The sequence below is a fragment of the Drosophila subobscura genome, chromosome O, assembly GCF_008121235.1.
Source record: "Drosophila subobscura isolate 14011-0131.10 chromosome O, UCBerk_Dsub_1.0, whole genome shotgun sequence".
Taxonomy (NCBI): domain Eukaryota; kingdom Metazoa; phylum Arthropoda; class Insecta; order Diptera; family Drosophilidae; genus Drosophila; species Drosophila subobscura.
Window position 1 is genome coordinate 5,146,760 of NC_048533.1, and position 18,418 is coordinate 5,165,177.

Below are 18,418 nucleotides of genomic sequence, written 5' to 3' on the forward strand. Positions count from 1 at the left end.
ACAAAATGTTCAACCATTGCACCACATTTTATTTCACTTCACTAACACACACTTCACTTTCACATATTGCCGCATATTTCCATCGACGATCTGCTTCTAGCCTCGCTGCTGTGCTCCTCCGCAAATGATCTTGATTTTTTATTGATTTCACTAACACACACTTGTTGTTGTACACTGCACATACTGCACGATACTTTTTCCCGTTTAGTTTCCCGAATTTTCCCTTAATTTCCCGATTTTACCCGATTTTTTCGATTTTTCGCGGACCGAATCCGTACCGGACCGAACGCGCTGACAAATTTTTAACTACTGAGTGGGGATGAGGAAGCTGCAAAAGAAGTAAACTGCGTAGGTGTTGGTGGCTTGGGCCGCGCTCCCCTACTCTCAAATCTAATGCACATACATTGTGACGTGCACTTGGGCCTACTGCTCTCTGGGTTTTTGAGCTAGCCGACCAGACCAGATCAGTGTAGGGTGAATCTACGCGCTCTCTTTACATTTAGCTAATGAGGAAGTGAAGAGGAGAAAGAATAAGAAAACATTGAGAGCGAGAGAGCAAAGTAACGGCGAAAGATTGCGAGACTATGCTGTCGTTCTTTTTGCCTTGTATGAGTGAATAGGAGATACACTTGGATTCTTGGTGTTGGTGGATTATGAGTCGCTCTCCTACTTTTGACTCGGAAATTGTAAAGGGAGTTACATTTAAGATTTGTTATACAGAAACCATCATAATGCGCCGTTTCTTCTTTTTGCAAATCGAATGCACATTTACTATATAGAGCAGTTTGACCTTCCGTCTCTGGAATTTGGTGCAAGCCGAAACTCTCTTTGCTTTTGACTAATTGTCAGTAAAAAGGGGAGAGAAGAAGAAGATGCGCTGCTGGAGTGCAGGCTTGAATCAAAATTAAATAAATCGTCCCGGGAAAGATTTCTTTCACGTTATCTCGATCGGAAAATGCTTAGAAAAATGTGGAAATTTTGAATAGAGTTACATTTAAGATTTGTTATACAGAAACCATCATAATGCGCCGTTTCTTCTTTTTGGTTTTCTCTGGTTTTCGTGTGAGAGTGAGATAGCAAAGTAACTGTAAAAACAACACAAGACTGGGCTCTCTCGTTCTTCTTTTTTTGTGTGAGTGAATAGGAAAGACAATTGGATTCTTGTTGTTGGTGGCTTTTGACTCGCTCTCCTACTTGCAAATCGAATGCACATTTATTGTATAGAGCAGTTTGACCTTCCGTCTCTGGAATTTGGTGCAAGCCGAAACTCTCTTTGCTTTTGACTAATTGTCAGTAAAAAGGGGAGAGAAGAAGAAGATGCGCTGCTGGAGTGCAGGCTTGAATCAAAATGAAATAAATCGTCCCGGAAAAGATTTCTTTCACGTGATCTCCTTCGGAAAATGCTTAGAAAAATGTGGAAATTTTGAATAGAGTTACATTTAAGATTTGTTATACAGAAGCCATCATAATGCGCCGTTTCTTCTTTTGGTTGTTTCTGGTTTTCGTGTGAGAGCGAGAGAGCATAGTAACGGCGAAACAATGCGAGACTGAACTCTGGCGTTCTTCTTGCCTTGTATGAGTGAATAGGAAAGACAATTGGATTCTTGGTGTTGGTGGTTGTTGGCTCGCTCTCCTACTTTTGACTCGGAAATTGTAAAGGGAGTTACATTTAAGATTTGTTATACAGAAACTATCATAATGCGCCGTTTCTTCTTTTTGCTTTTCTCTGGTTTTCGTGTGAGAGTGAGATAGCAAAGTAACTGTAAAAAACAACACAAGACTGAGCTCTCTCGTTCTTCTTTCCTTATATGAGTGAATAGGAAAGACAATTGGATTCTTGGTGTTGGTGGATTATGACTCGCTCTCCTACTTGCAAATCGAATGCACATTTATTGTGTCTAGCACTTTGATTATCGGTCTCTGGAATTGTCAGTAAAAAGGGGGCTGATGAAGAAGATGCGCTGCTGGGTTTAGCTACTGCAAATTAATCATTCTGGCTATAATAATGGTCCAATCGGATCCCAATTGGTGATCTGATAGATATGGCGTTTTTAGTTTTCTGCTATCTTCAAAATTGTCGATTTGGGAGGTTTCCGCCCTTTTGCGGAGGCGGAAGGGGGCGTGGCTCATTTTTGAAATACACTGGTTTCAGTGTGAGCATACAGCAGTCTGGAGCCAAAATTTGGTGGCTCTAGCTCTTATAGTCTCTGAGAACTAGCCGACAAACAAGACGGACAGACGGACAGAAGGACGGACGGACAGACAGACATGGCTCAATCGACTCGGCTATTGATGCTGATCAAGAATATATATACTTTATGGGGTCGGAAACGTTTCCTTCTGTGCGTTACATACATTCACTTTGTGCACAAATACAATATACCCTATTTACTCTTCGAGTACCGGGTATAAAAAACACATGTATAAAATGCGGATAAAAGTATGAAATTAACAAAATGTCAACCTCCCACAAATAATTGGCTTAAATGCTGCTGACTTGGCGGACAACTTTTACCCTACGGGCGAAGAAATACTTAATCAAATACTTTGGATGCCTAATTTCGTTCCTAAACGGTTCTCTTTTTTTCTGTGTTCACATTTTGGAGCAATTGACTTTGATGTGAGATGAGGCTCAAAGTTTCTCTGGCAACTTCTGAATAATCCTCACTTTGCATTTTACGTACTCTGATTACGTTTTTACTTAAATAAATCATTAAAATATTCTACCCAGCCGCCCGCCCACTGGGTTTCTACCTTTGCAAAAGTTGTCCAATTAAGTTGATTGAAATTGTAATTGCAATTAGGATAAAAGTTTGTTCTGGTTGTCATTTTTGTTTGGCTTGGAAATTATCAAAAAGAAAACACAATTTTCTAGGTTCAATCGGGTGGCTTAGCTGCTGTAATGTTATAGGTTTTGCAAGAGCTTGCTGGGGTAGAAATTATGGTTTATTTTTCCTCAGAATAAGAAAATGGTTTAAAATATATTTTTGTGATTTTTTGAACAAAACAGGTTCGGGATTTCAAAGCAAGTTTAATAGTGCAACAGAAGTTAACTTTCGTCTTTGACAACTTTGTTGTTGTCATTTAAAGTTTTAAATCTTTTGCTAAAAGGCTCAATAAAACATTTTAATCATCTTCCTTTGAGCAACGAAAAGAAAAGTTTCTTTATAAAATCTTGTGGTTGTCTGGCAGCCGCAAAACTTATTCCTTATTCCAGATAGTATCTAATATTTATCCACACCCAGCTCCTTTTTTTGCTCTTGTTGTTGTTGCCGCTCTTGTTTTGACATCAAACTTTAGTTAATATTCCTTGAAATCTTTGTGCAGCATGACTGCAGATGTGACCACAGCAGCAGCAGCAGCAGACTTGCTTTTTACTTCAAGGAACAACTTTTTGCAGCACGACAACAACAAAAACGTCTAAAGTACGAAACGTGCTACAATGCAACGCCGAAACAGCAGGGATCAGGGGCACCACCCAAAAAAGCATACGGAGATGTCTGTCCAAATACATCTCCCACACCCTGTCCGCGTGTCCATTATAAACATCAGACAGAGAGAGAGACAGGAAGGGAGACAGGGGAGAAAGGGTTGAGGTATAGCTTTTGAAATGTTTTCGGTCGCGTGGCCTCATAAATGCCTCATTGGCTCATTAGCAAATGAACTGTAAATGGTGGGGCCCTGTCAAAAGATAGCAGTAACAGACAATCCTTATCAGAGCTTCTGCTTCCCCTTCTACTCGTGCAAAGCCGGACCCCTCTTTCCGCTCCTATAATCTTCCATTCATTTGTTTTCAATCAACTTAATCATCGGTAATGGATATTAACGATGGGGGAGAGGACTTGCAGAAGGAAGCGGAAGATAGCCTTTGGGGAGGTGGCAGATAATAAGTTTCTATTCGGGTTTAGGTTTTCCAAATTGTAAACAGAGTTTACTTTCAATGGGAAATAGATACAAATGATTGGTAAATATGTGCCATAAACATTCATAGACTCAGAAATCGATAATTTCAAACAGTTTCGTGCATATTTACTGCGAGCATTTTCCTTCTCTATTGTAATTGGTAAACGTTTGTTCTTTGATAAAATTCGTCGAGTTTCATAAGTTTTACTAAGCATTTAAATACAAAACGAGAAGGGACGTGTGAGACGCTTCTTACGCGTCACAACTTTTATACCCGGCACTCAGTACTACATCTGCACTTTAGCGGTTATATGTCAAATTTTACATTTTTTCTTCATCTGTCATCTACATCAACAACACTGCTCACACAAACACGCTCCTTTAGCTCTCCCCCCTTCGTTAGACCCACACACTGCAGACACACGGCAGAGGCAGAGCCAGCGGCCAGTGTGCGGCCACTGCGCGAAGCAGAGTGTGAATGAGAGAATGTGCAAAAAACAAATATAAGCTGCGGGACGGGGTGGGTTTGGCCACTGCTATCTTCAAAATTGTAGATTTGGGAGGTTTTCGCCCTTTTGCGGAGGCGGAAGGGGGCGTGGCTCATTTTTTTAAATACACTTGTAACAGTGTGAGCATACAGCAGTCTGGTGCCAAAATTTGGTGGCTCTAGCTCTTAAAGTCTCTGAGAACTAGCCGACAAACAAGACGGACAGACGGACAGACGGTCGGACGGACGGACACACAGACATGTCTCAATCGACTCGGCTATTGATGCTGACCAAGAATATATATACTTTATGTGGTCGGAAACGTTTCCTCCTGTGCGTTACATACAACCGTTATCCGCACAAATACAATATACCCTATTTACTCTTCGAGTACCGGGTATAAAAATAACCCTTAATTCTCCAAGAAATACACACACAAAACACCCCCAAAGCACGCCATAAATAATGCACTCCCTACATATATGAATAGCTCTCTGGTAATGATCCGCCAATCCTTTGGCACAACCAAAATGTGTAACATGACCCCCAAAAGTTCATTGGCCTTGAACCAACAGACTGTCACGAAAACTAAGTTCAAACCCCAGCCATCAGTTTGTTGACAAATTAACATTCCGCTCAATTATCCAATAAATTTAGCTTCGGGCATACGAGCAGCGTACACGTAGCTGTACTATAATTTAGAAAGCAAACACGGGCGGTGGTTTAACAGGAGGCTTAACTTGCATGGTGGTCAGAGAAGCCAGAAAGCAACACGCAAAACCTTCAGCTCCTGGATTCCCCACATTTCGGGCTCTAATGAGCACTTGGCCTGGCCATGAGGATTTGACAAATTTATGCAATGGAAGCCACACACACTCATATAGAAACTATAATTAGCTGTTATTTAATAGAATCCCAGTAATCAAATAAGTTGCCGAAAGCCATGCTGAAGAGCACTTGAATGTGTGAATGGAGGCCTGGTAATTGGCTATGGGATAAGTGAATTCAATACCATAATTATCGAAAATTCGGAAAGGGAAGGTTGCTCCCAAACGAAAGCGTTTCAAGTTCAGAATATGGAAACATTTATAATTTATTTGGAAAACCCTTTTCACAATATTCTGTCAAAGCCTTACTTAGATTTCCAAGTGATAAAAATGCTACAATTATTAGCATATATTCTGCATAAACGACCACCGAAAAACTGTAAGAAATACAAGATTTCTTCCACAAAAACACGCCAACTACAGGTAATAACATATCATAAGCCAATGGCAAACAATACTCGATTTGTAACGAGTATTTAAGTATCTTACTGATATCATTTCGAATGACAAACATGACAATAACCAATCCCGTTGCCACCCTTGTCGGCCCAACCACATGACCACACACGTAACTACTTTGCGACGACGAAAATTGACAGTCATGCGAGTAGGTACTGTCGCATATATAGAGTCGATTTAGCTGGTCCTTCTACTGGTTACCATCTGATATATCCCTATTATATTCCCTTTCCGACTACTCTTTGAAACCGTGTTTTATCTACTCTTCTATCAACGTTTTTGCTCCCTCTTTTAAGCGTCCCTCAGAGCGCATATAAAACATTTTTTTCGCGCTCTTTCGTTTTAGATAAATCGCGTGGCAAAGCAGGAAAAAGACATAAAACGCGGAACACGTTAAGTGCAGGCCATGGGATCCGTGGGCTGGTGGCATCAGTCCGGCCACGAACCAAAAACTGATGCGATGATGCCGCTGCCGCCATGTGGCATCATTAGCGCGTCGGCTACACATTGTCTGACGAGGGGGGCAGAGTAGCGTGGGGTTTGGGTGGAATAACCGCACATAATGGTGGCCCCGGCCATATCTGGCATATCATCGACTGGACAGGATGCGGAAAAGAAGGGAAAGGCAGGGAAAAGCAGTGGAGCGAGGATTCCTATAGCTACGTGTTGAACATGGAATTTAATTTCTTTTGGTAATTAATTGCAATCGTGTTGGCATTAGGTTTAATGCTCTAATTGGGCAAATGTCCTGGGTGCTTCAGTGGGGGAGTCTACATGTCTGTCTCTCTATATGTGTGGCATGCGGGATGCGTGTGTGTGTTTGTGGGGGGTGACGGCGATATTTAACTTTAGCTCTGACGCCTTGCAGCCACACACATTCTATTTGTCAAGTCAATGAACATTAAGATGAAATGCAATGCTCTCCGTAATTGATTTCATGATTTCCTAATGACATAATGCCATGATAGACAGTGTATGTGTGTGTGTGTGTGTGTGTGCGCGGCTCTGTCACCATCATTTAAGTCTGTTTTAGCAGTGGCTTTTGTCTCTCTCTCTGTGGTCTCTGGATCAAATTAAATTTGGGATTATCTTTGTCTCCTTTAGAAGCGCAGTGGGAGATCATTTAGGGGAAATGGTAATTAAATTTCATTTGGTTTTTGGATAATAACAGGATGGGTCTAAGTGCTTGCTAAAAGAAATTAAACGGATTGCATAAAGAGAAACATGGGACTTTGGTTTATTATGGCAGCAAGACTCAGAGTTCTTAGAAACGTTTTTCTGGATTTTTGGGAAGTGGTTGGAACATTTCTTTGAGATTTTGATGGGGAAAAAACCTTTTCATGTGAAGTATTTTAATTATGTTAAGAAATAAAGCAGTTTTCCAGGATACCAGGGAGGTTACTCAGAAAAAAAGTATCCTTTCAGAGAGAATTCGTAAGCCGGAACACGAATCTCTCATGCGTTTTGCGTCTCTCAATTTAAAGATTAAAATTAATGACCACTGGGGGTAAAGGCAATAAAATATCAACAATATTATGCTTTAGCTCGAAATTGCAGTCCACAACAAAGATTTTAATTAAAGCAAAAAGTTCGGCAGAAGATTTCTTACATTTCTGTACAACTCACTCAAGATTTCACTTCCATTTATATTAGGGCACATTTTCCGCTTACCTGCAAAGAGAAACAAAACAAGAAAATACAGGAATTAATACACACAAAAAGAATAAGCAAAAGAAGAGCATATTTCCATTTAGAAAATCGTATTATTTATATAAGCTAAAACTACATAAAAGCATATTCCAAAAAGGTCCTGTCCAGCTCTCTGCGGGTAGATGGACCTGCCCCAAAGGCATGTAAACCGAAACCAACACAAAAGCCTATTACACAAGGACACACAACCTGATTAAAGGAAAACCCCAAAAGAAAAGCCAGGAAAAATGAGTCTAGAAAAGGTAACTGGGGGAAAAATATAGAGAGCGAGACGACCCAAAGAAGGACAGCCTCAATATTTGTTGTTGCTGCTTCTTTTTTTAGACAGGCGCTAAAACGTTGCCACACGTTGCCGAGGGGCCATTGGGGGGGCGCGCAACAAAGTAAATTTTGAAATATCAGCCATGCTTCTGGGTCACTCTTCAGAAAGGGAAAAAGGACTGGTGGAAGGAAGGCTTTGTTTTGGGGACATGCTTTAATTATAACGTAATTACAATATCCCAGAAAAAGTGCATTAATAGGAAGATGAAAGTTTGGATGCTCTTTTTGAGATTACATAAATTTTCGGGAAAAATCATTTGCGATCATTTAAATCATTTAAAAAATTGTAGCCACGCAATTTATGATTTGAATTGATGTATTTTTTATGTAATTAGCATCCATAAAGGAACACACAAATGAATCCCTGAATCTTCCTTAAAGGAATATCAATTCTTCCTGCTTCTATAAATAAACGAAACCTATATAATCTTCCAGCCCCAAAACTCTGCCGCTTATATGTAATTGTAAACGCTCCAATCAAATTGATTGACCCCCAACAGGGCAATAGGAAAATTTGCTCGTTAAATGCCATTAATACAAAAAGAGTGTCAAAGCACACAAAAGGCCACACCACACCCCCCGGGGCCAGCAAACCACCCACGAGCAAGAAAAGGTTACGGAAAAGCGTTAAGGAAAGGCAAAACGATGCCGCTACACGTGGCAGCCACAGCCACGGAACGCACTTCACTGGTATGTTGGCAAGCGAGGAGCTGTGAAATGGTTGTGGCGTGTCTTTTGCCATTTTCCAGAAGGAGGAGCAGCTACAGCTACAGCTGTAGCTGGAAATTAGGGAAAGGCGGGTAGGAAAAGGATGCTCCTCATGCTCTCTCTCTCTCTCTCTCTCTGATGTGGTGGGTCCCTGTTTGCCTCCTAGCTAGTTTATGCCTTCCGTGTTTCCTGTGCCATGTCGGTTGACCGCAAAATTAAATTACAAGAAAACCTCCCAAAACAAGAACGAGTTGTATACACAAACAACAGCAGCGACAATAACAAAAGCGACATACAAATAGAATAAGAAGAGAGACAAAGATTTAGATACCCTTCTCGGCATAGTTACGATGGTTCTAAAAGGCAAAGAATATTGTAAGAAGCCGAAAATGAGCTGCCGTAGCCTTTTCCAATTAAATTTTTATGGCTCAACTTTCAGAACGTCAATTGAAAGGTCTCTGGTTTGTAAATATTATTATCTACTCTTTAATGTGGACTAAAAATTATTAGCAATTGAGAAACAATTTCTAAAAGATTAGTTACTGAGAAATTCAGACTGAAATTAAGAATTTAATAAAAATTGGAACTAAATCTAAGCCAATACTCTTGTAGTAAACACTTTCTGTAGTTGCAGCTTCTAGATACCCTCTATGCCAGAGTATAACAATAGTCGGTAATACAAATAATTAGCAGCTTCAGAACGAATGAAGTAGGACAGCCGAAAGTCGTAACAATAAGCAAAACAAGAAATAGGACAAACGGAGGAAATACAGAGAGAGGAAAGATAGAAAGAGCAGAAACATAGAAGGAGGAGCAACATAGAAAGAGAGGGACAGATAGATGGACACAGTACAAAGTTGGAAACTGTTTCCGCTTTATCCGAACATGGTAATTACGTGCCGTCTAAGCCGACTGACCGAGGCCCCTACCCCTCTCTATGCCAACACCACGAATCACATGGCCAACAACTGTCGTCGTCAGTCTGGGCCATTAGTCCGATTCAGCCCTTCCATCCCTCCTCAATTAGCAATTAGTTTTATTTCAATTCAGTTTCAGTCCTAAGTACATCAGATCCCTCCACCTGCTGCCCCAGCTTAGGGTTTTGTCTAACTTTTCCAAGTACTTAAAAGCTTAAGGTAACGAAAGTTCTTTTTCCATGGGTTGCTTCGGTCGCCTCTTATGTTTCGCTTCTCATTTAGGGGTTTTTATCTGTCAAGTGCCGCCCCAAAAAAAAGGGCACAAAAGCGCTTATGCTTTTTGGGGTTCGTTTCGAAAATCATAATTAGAAAATATATTGAACAAAATTTGTAGCTGGAAGGAAAACTGTAAAGTGGTAAAAGGGCAACAAAACTGAGGGCGGGGAGAGATTCCATACATGAAAGGATTTGAATGGAATATTGCTTAAGAGTTTCGTGGAGTTTGTTTTTCAATCAGCTTTGCATTAATTAAGTAAAAAAGAGGAAACAGTGTACAAGAAATCTGCTAAAAATCCCACCCAACAGATGGCACATTCCTTAATTAATCGCTGAATATACTCATCCTAGTCTTCTCTTGAAAATCTCTTGACAAAAAAGCCACTGATGACATTGCCATTCAATTAAATCTTTTTATTAATATTTTTCCCATCAAATATTCCTTTAAGCTGCAACTCATTGAAGTTGAGATGACGGAACACTCCCTAATTGAATGCCCGCACTCATGGCAAGTATCTAAAATGTCAAGTCATATGGCAGCCAACACCCCAATCCCTAAGTCAAGCTCCACTCCCGCCCCACCAGCAATCCCCTTACACACACATAATGTATGAATGTACTAATACGCTCACAAAAGACACAGAGAGAGACTTAGCCCAGCCTTCGTCATTGTCATAAAGGGAAACGGGGGATTCGGGTGCCCCGGGAGTGTCGGCGCCATCATCAGAACAAAAAACAAAAAGAAGAGCTGCCTGCCACATTGTTGCCAATAATTCAACGACAACGTCGGCGGTCATAAACGAAATGATTTATTAGCAGAGAGGCAGAACAGCAGAACAGAACCAGTGGAACAGGCGAAATATCAAAACCTCGACTGAAACTCAACAAGCCTCTTAACGCATCTGAATATCCCCTTCCAACCACCTCCTACCCGCCAACGATTCGATTCTGTTGCTCTATTCCTCACACATATGGAGGGAGGATGGATGAATAAATGGGAGAGTGAAGGCTCAATTTTATCAGTGCCTGCATATCGCAGAGATAAATAATCATTTGCAATCAGAATATGTTTGTGTGTGTGTGGAAAAAGGAGAGAAAAAACGTAATACGAAATATAATTAATGGTAGGCAGACAGACAGCTTTTTGTTTAGTTATCTTATCCGCTTTGCAATTTATACTCTCTCAGAAAGGGTGCTGGGGCTTTCAGCAGAGACTTGCAATGGCAGGAGAAAATGTGTAGCAACTCTAAAGAGTGTTTAACATTCAGAGAGTTCTATAGTGTGCATATTATCATTATCATTATAAACCGATTTATTTGCAATATTTGCAATTAGTTGCAGTAAATTTTGAATCACTAAATCGCTCTGCAAAGAAGTGTATCCAAAGATTCAACCACCATTCGGATACCTATTTCCTTTCTATCTTATTTGCTCTGTTGTGGCATTTTGTCGCCCCGTCTGTCTGTCTGTCTGCCTGTCCATCCGTCCGTCCATCTGGTCAGAGTGACGTTTTTATCGTCAGAGACATTTTGCATATGCTTAACACATTTTCACAATCCTCGCGCTGATTATGGCAACGTTTTTGTTGTTGTACGACGGCTGCTGCTGCTGCTGCTGTGCTGCCACTGTGGTTTTTTGGCTGTCATTCGAGACATTTTCTAGCTGCTTTTTATTTGATTTTAATGAATGTCTCCGAGCCGAAAGTCTTGGCGCCAGCATAAATTAAATAAATTCGCATGTTTGATTTTTGTGTGAATGTCCCTCCTACCCCTCACCCTCCTCCCATGTTTTTGTGTATTATGCTGGAGTTTGGAGTGGGTGTTTCCTTTCCATATTGTTGGCTGGCGCCTGTGTCCCCAATAAAACAAATACTTTGAATGGCGGGTACAGACTCTGAATGGGCAGCCATTCAAAATGTATCTATTTCTATTTGAATATGCTCTTCTTATAGAAAGAGAACATCCGCACCCGTGGGGACATACCTCGTCGCAGTAAACACAATGTTCTGATTACATCTGTTGATCATTAAATATGCGCATAATTTGCTTATTGGTTACATTTACGAGTATTTGTGCTTCTGTTTCTGATTCTCAATGGACAATGGGGCTTATTCTGCCTTAAACGTTTGAGGTTGGGACATTAGGTTGGAGCTGTCACGTGGTATTGGTATTTACATTGATTTTGTATCGATTTGTCACATGATAAATACCTCGATTTTGATGGATCAAAAGTTACATACAAAGTTCTGGTTTATCGATCAATTATCTGTACATTTAAATATATCCAATAATACAATCTTAGTTATAACACGATAACTTCACCCACTTTGCTTCTGAAACATTCTACACATGAATTCTTTACTTCACCTCATATCTCCCTCTCTTTCCTACCATTTCCTAATCGCATTCTACGCCCCATTTCCGAATCCATTTACATTGATTGGCTCAACAAATTTACAGAACATTTATCGACTGCATAATTTACGAGATGTCTAATTAACTTTTGCTAATGCTGCTCCCACACGAAGTTGTTAAATTTGCACACCAAAAAAAAAAACACAGAGAAACACGAGCCACATTTGTAGCAACCTGCTAATTGAAGCAAAATGCCTCGTTTCGGTAAGGCATAAATGGTGAGGAAAATGCTGCAAGGTTCTGCCTGCTGCTCCAGCAGAGTTCCGCATTGAGGAAAGGTGCTGGCAAATGTGCAGCACATGAATATTCCCGGAGACCATTATAACAATTACATGCACCTGCAGCACTGAGGTGTGCAGTTCCTCTCTCTCGCTCTCTTGCCCCCAAAAAATAGGAACTCGAAATATGAACTACAAAAAAATTAACCAAAAAAGTAGAGAAGGAAAGAAAGTGGAAAGCTGAAGCTTTGAGTGAGGAAAAGTCAAGCACTTGAATGTCGGATGGGTGTCGGTGAGTGGAAGGCGTTAAAAACCCCTACCCTTCTCCCGAAAGAACATACTTTTGTGGGTAATGGGGCTTTGGCCTGAGAAGTGAGCGGGGGAGTCCTGCCTGCCTGCCTGCCTGCCTGCCAGTCAGCGGGCGTTTTGCTGTGGCCGTACAATGCGGCGTATGTGTAATATCGTGTGGTGCAAGTGCATGTTGACTTTGGCTCTCAACACGCATACACACTCACACCCAACCTTCCTCTCTCTCTCGCTCTCTATGTGTGAGTGTACAAACAATACGCACACAGACACATACTCATAAAAACATTTGTGACCTACATAGATGCCCGGCTTTTTGGCTTGGGCTTCCTCATTTGAAGCCCGCATGTTGCACGCCGTTCGCTGCATGCACCGCATTTCCTACAACTGAAAATTTCCTTACGCAATTCCTTGCTCTTCTTTCTTGTTGCTGTTGTTGTTGTGATACCCTTTCAAGAGAGAGATGGGGGATTATGATTTGGCCTAGATTTTGTTTTTGTGGGACAGAACTGGAACCCTTGATCGATATGGAAAGCCGCCAATGTGTGTCCTTCTGTTGCTATGGCAAACCGCTATTGTTTCATACGAATTCAAGTTTCATTCTTTATGGTTTAGGAATTGTAGAAATTATAACCAATAAAATATATTTTCCATTTCATATGAGGTTAAGGAATTAATAAAGGTGGATGGATCTCTTGTGTTTTCTGAACTAAAGTCTAAAGAAATAAATATAAAGTTCAATTTTCTGTATTGCTACAAACATCAGAGACTAAAGGATCACTTAACTACAAATTTCGATTGAAAAATATGTTTTTGTGTGAAGAAAACGATTATTTTCATACAAGATATACAGCAGATAACCTCAGCCCACATCTGTCTTAGAAATAACTCAAATTCGAGGGTATTTACAGCACCGCTTTCCAAGAATCCTCTCTTCTTTTTATATTGGTGAACCCCTTTTTTTGGGTGGGAGTTTGCCCCTCTAGATGGAGGTCATGGCAAACATCGTGAGCTGCAAGCCTCAACGAGTATTTAGTTAATGGAAATTATTAAAAATGTAAACTTTTGCGGGCAATAACTCGGGCAACTCAGACGGAATGAAGCTACAACTGGAGCAGAGTGCGCCGCCTGCCTCGGCTGCCATTGCCATTGGTTTGGCCGCTTTTCCAAACATTTTGACTGCTGCTGGGTAGGATTCACTGACTTGCAACAAAAATGATGAATTTTTTATTGCTGCCATGAAAAACCAGCGAAAAGAAAAGGCATAAATATTGGTGGTAAATTGGGTTGCATTTTTGCACACAAATATTTTTGTTCTGTGTGGAATTTTTTTGTGGTTTGTGGTTCAGTTTGCTAGGGTATTTAATGCTGATGAAAATCTGTATTTAAAAATGTAAGAGCTTATTTATTGCCGGGACTGTTCGCAGCGGATGATCTGTTTGAGATATTTCTTTTGTTTGTTTTACAGAAAATGATTTATTTATATTTAAAATATTTATATTTAAAATTGTTATTTATTTAATTGTATTTTGTTTGTGTGGCAGAGTCAGAAAAATTAACGAAAATCATTTAAAAACAAATTTAGTTGGCCTTAATTGAACTTTGCAAATGAAAAATTACCGAAATGGGAAATATCGCAACCGAAAAAGTTCTGTACGATTTTGTTTCTTTCTGCTCTTAAATTTTCAGGCATCCTTTGAGCTTCGCTTATTTTCGAGTCTCTGAAAACCACCCCAATCCTTGCCCCAAATTGATACAATCTGTTCGAGGCATTCTATTCTATGGAGCCAGCAGCAGTTAGCATTTTTTCGTCGCCAACTAAATTAGCCACATGCCACAGTCTATGGCCATGGTCTATGCTTCACTCCAATCCATTGTGGGGCTATCCGAGGGACATATTTTAGCTTGGAAATTACTTGGAATATTTTCGTGTCTGCCACGCCATGAAATGAAGCTTCGTGATGACAATCAAAGGCACAGGAGACTAAAGGACTAAAAATTATCCACACCACCCACGGCAGCCGAAAAAAGCTTTTTGAACCATTTTTCGAGGCAATTTTCTATTTTTTGTGCGTTGGCGTCGACGGCAGCGGCGGCGGCTGTCGTAAACCAGGCGAAGGCTATTAATTTTATCACCGTTTCAGGTAGGCAAAGCGTCCTGCCAGCGTCCAGGATCCAGGCTGTGGCAAAAGGAGCAGAGCAGACGGTTCTTGCTGGGTAATTTTAATAAAATTTTCGTACTCGAAGCGTGGAAAGCCCAGAGCCCAAAAGCTTTTCATAATGTAGATTTTATGCTGATTCAATGTTTTCTACTTTACTGTGTGGCACGGCGCGTGTGGCACACACACAGATTGAAGTTTTTCGGGGCGTGGCGTTAAATTAAAGGATGTGCCCCCCCATGAAGACCTTCAAGTCAATTTGTGTTGAATTTTATCAATCGTCGGGGGAGACTTGGAAGATAAACTTAAAGCATAAATCTGTTTAACGGCCGCAACAGCTCTCAAAAAGATACAAACGATACGAGGAGTAATTTCCCTAGCAACAAAAAGTTATGAATATTGATAAGATTCCGGAAAGGTGAGCGAGTCTGAGCCATTTCTAGGCTGCCTTGTGTTCCCATAAAGCGCAGTCTTGCCCCCCGAAATTGAGTTTTCGCCTCATTTGGGACTACAAGCACACACACACACCCAAAGGCATCCCGCCAACCATCCATCCATCCCTCTATAGAGGGATACTCTCACCCTCTCACCCCTGGTTTTTGTGCCTGAAAATTGTGTTTAATGTTTCAGTCGTTGAAAATTAGTTTTATGTTCAAGAAAAGGTAAAATGTAGACAGAGGGCGCATTGTTGTTGTTTCTTGGCCACAGGGGAGAGGGGTGCGGTCTGTCGTCTAAGCAAATTACCACTTGACTGTGTCGGCATGGGTTAATTGAATTGCTCGGCTGACTGTGACACGTGTGGGCTCTTTGATAGGCGATCTTTTGGCCCCCTAAAGGTGGTAACATTTTGCCAGAACGATACACTTTCAGAGAAGTTTTTGGGTATTAGAAAAGGTACGGGTAAATGGCCTGAGGAGTGTGAATTTTCCACAGCAAGAAAAGTAGGAAAATCCCTGCCACCTTATGAACTTTCATGAATAGAATTCTTAAGTTTCTTAATCTAAAAATAAAAATACATCTATTGAGCAGATAGAACTGAACTCTCTGTTGTTGCCATATCAGCCTTCAGTTGTCTCTCCTTTTTGTTGTGTTTGCCATTTAAATGGCGACATAAATGAAAAGAAATGGCCGTTTCTATGGCAACTTCTATTATGGGTCCCTCCTCATTGTATCTCATGCAAATTGTCACATGAATATGAATGCGATTCAGACTGTGCTTAAATGCGTGTCGGTCGCCGGGGCGGGTGGCAGGGGGAAACGGGAAGTGCGAAGCAGACCCCGAACGAAACGGCATCGAAAACTGGACAAATGGGCGGCCAACGAGGCGTCAAGAACCCGCAGGAGGGACAGACAGGCACAAAAAATATGTAAAATATATGCAACACAAAAAAAAAACGCAAAGAGAGAGAGAGAGATGGTCAAAAGAGCAACGAACTTTAGATACACTTTTCAACTGTGGCTGCAATTGTTCGGCGACTTAGATGCATATCGAGTGAAGGAATTATATTTACATGGGTTTTTTGTTGGGTACGAACACGGAAATTACCCTGTAAAGGAGGGAACTATAACGTATGAAACTATGTTTAAACTAACAGAAGAATGAATGTTACATTTATGGAATAATTGGGAAATCTTTAGTAAATTTCAGGAATACGAAAAGTATTTTATAAGAATTTCACTGCTATATTTTCCGAATAATAGGAGTATGTTTTGATTATATTTTAAAGGAAGTATTATCGCAAGAGATATGTGCATCTTAAATCATTCTTAATCCCATCCGTTCTCTTCATAAATATCAAATATCTACCCTTAGTTCAGCTGCTGTGAAAATAGATGAATGAAATGCACTTTTCCCAAGAACTCCCCGTCTCTTTTTCCGAACAGAGCGTCTCACTTGAAAGAGTATTGAAATGAGGGGCAGCAAGAGATTAAAACATTTTCTATGCGTCACGCGGCATTTGAGGCAGTTTAGTGGAACGAAGAGTGACGATGACTCCACGGGGCCTGGGTCTCTGACTCCGGACTTCTGACTCTGGCTGTGGCATGACTGTGGCCTGGCCTGTGTTCTGGCATTTGGCATTCAGTATTCAGTCGTTTGTCGTCACTTGAGAGCCTTAACGAATGCGGGTTCAGGAACAAGCAACAAAAAGAGCCACAGCGCAAAAAAAACGAAAGAATTAAAATTGGCATCCAATGGTCCGCCAATGAATTTAGCAGCAATGTCAATGCCCTTTTCCGTTGAGCCACAAAAATAGGCAGAGGCCACCAAAAGAAAAAGATAGAAACATGTTTGGCTCTTTAAAGAGTAACTCCATTTAGGTGGCACCTTATTTCAATTGAATAAAGATTTAATTCTCATTCAGATTCATGAGAGGCGCAGTCGACAGTCAAGTACTATGGCGCCTCCTATGGATTAAGTGCTTCTTGCTTTCATTTTTTGGTTAAAATTATGTATGCCATGGACATACACACGTAGGAAATATTCAATAAAATTAACAACTTTGATTTGACACAAAAAAAAACACACACACACACCAGAGGTTAATATTCTTTCTAAAAATAAAAAGAAGCAATTTAAAATTCATGTCACGCTGTGATTTCCGGTCCTCCGAAAAGGCACAAGAACCCTTAATATCTATTAACACATTTCAGGTCTTGCAGGAAAATACCTTTGCCTGGTTTTTCTCAAGGTTTTTCACATAACATCTTCTGGGCCTGTGTGTGTGGTACGTAGTGGTACGTGGCCATTGTTTGTGGTCCACCCCCACAGAGTGTCGCTGGCCCTAAGCTGCTTTTGTTTCTATTGATTTTCTTGTTACATTTTGCATTGTGGTTTCTCCTTTTGTGTGTGGTGTGGTGCCTCTTGGAACTAAAAGCAAGGATAACAACAACAAAAACACGAAAAATGTGTCAAATCAGGAAGGAAATATCGATTTCTATTTATACAGCTTGAGGTGCAATATCCACCCGAAAGATTTCTGGCTGAGCCCAGCGTCTTGGATCGGGCGTGATGCCACCCGCCTGGGCTTCGCGTACGGCCACCTCCTTCTTGGTCTTACACATATTGCCCACACAGCAGGCCTCCTTGACCACGCACTTGTCCCGCTTGCGTACGAAGCCGAGCTTACAGCTGCAGGTCATCACACAGGACGTGGCACAGACTTCGTTATCGTAAAGAATTTGATTGCAAGACGGCTCAAAGCAGGGTCTGCAGCCGTAATTTTCATTCATGCCACAGGTCACTCCGGCGCCTGTTCGTGGGTGCCTGTGCTTACGGCCTGAAGTTCCTTCCAGTATAATGAGGATCATTATTACGCACAGCATTGAAGTCTTCATGGTGTGTTCCGTGTTCCTGCTTTCTTCTGCTTGTTTTGCTGATTCTCGAATGTTTTTGAATGCTAAGGTTTATGCGTTTTTTTTTAACAGAATTAAGTTGGAGTAAATACGAAATGAAATGGAACTAATTCAAGCATTTAAGAAGGTGTTGCACATAGACTGTGACTCCGTATCAATATGGGGTTTCAGACAGAATCAATCAATCTTTTTGTTGATTTCCCAAATACTTTCCCACAAAGGTACAGATTCTATACCCCTAGAACTCGTTAGGTCAACCATTTCCGCCGCACTCTTTGCTGACTTTATTAATATTTCTTTGTAGCCACTTAACCCGCAGATCACACAGATCTCCTGCCACAAATGTGGCGGATGGATG

General features: G+C 40.9%; 2 protein-coding genes across 2 annotated transcripts in view; both read right to left on the bottom strand.

Annotated features, from left to right (window-relative positions):
* LOC117896733 (heparan-sulfate 6-O-sulfotransferase 2) overlaps positions 1 to 18,418 on the bottom strand; it is a 100,740-nt gene that overhangs the window by 66,865 nt on the left and 15,457 nt on the right. The gene's annotated exons all lie outside the window — the stretch shown is intronic.
* Positions 17,617 to 18,080, bottom strand: LOC117896743. The gene has a single exon (XM_034805208.1). The coding sequence runs from the start codon at positions 18,040 to 18,042 to the stop codon at positions 17,647 to 17,649; it is 396 nt and encodes a 131-aa protein (XP_034661099.1). The 5' UTR covers positions 18,043 to 18,080; the 3' UTR covers positions 17,617 to 17,646.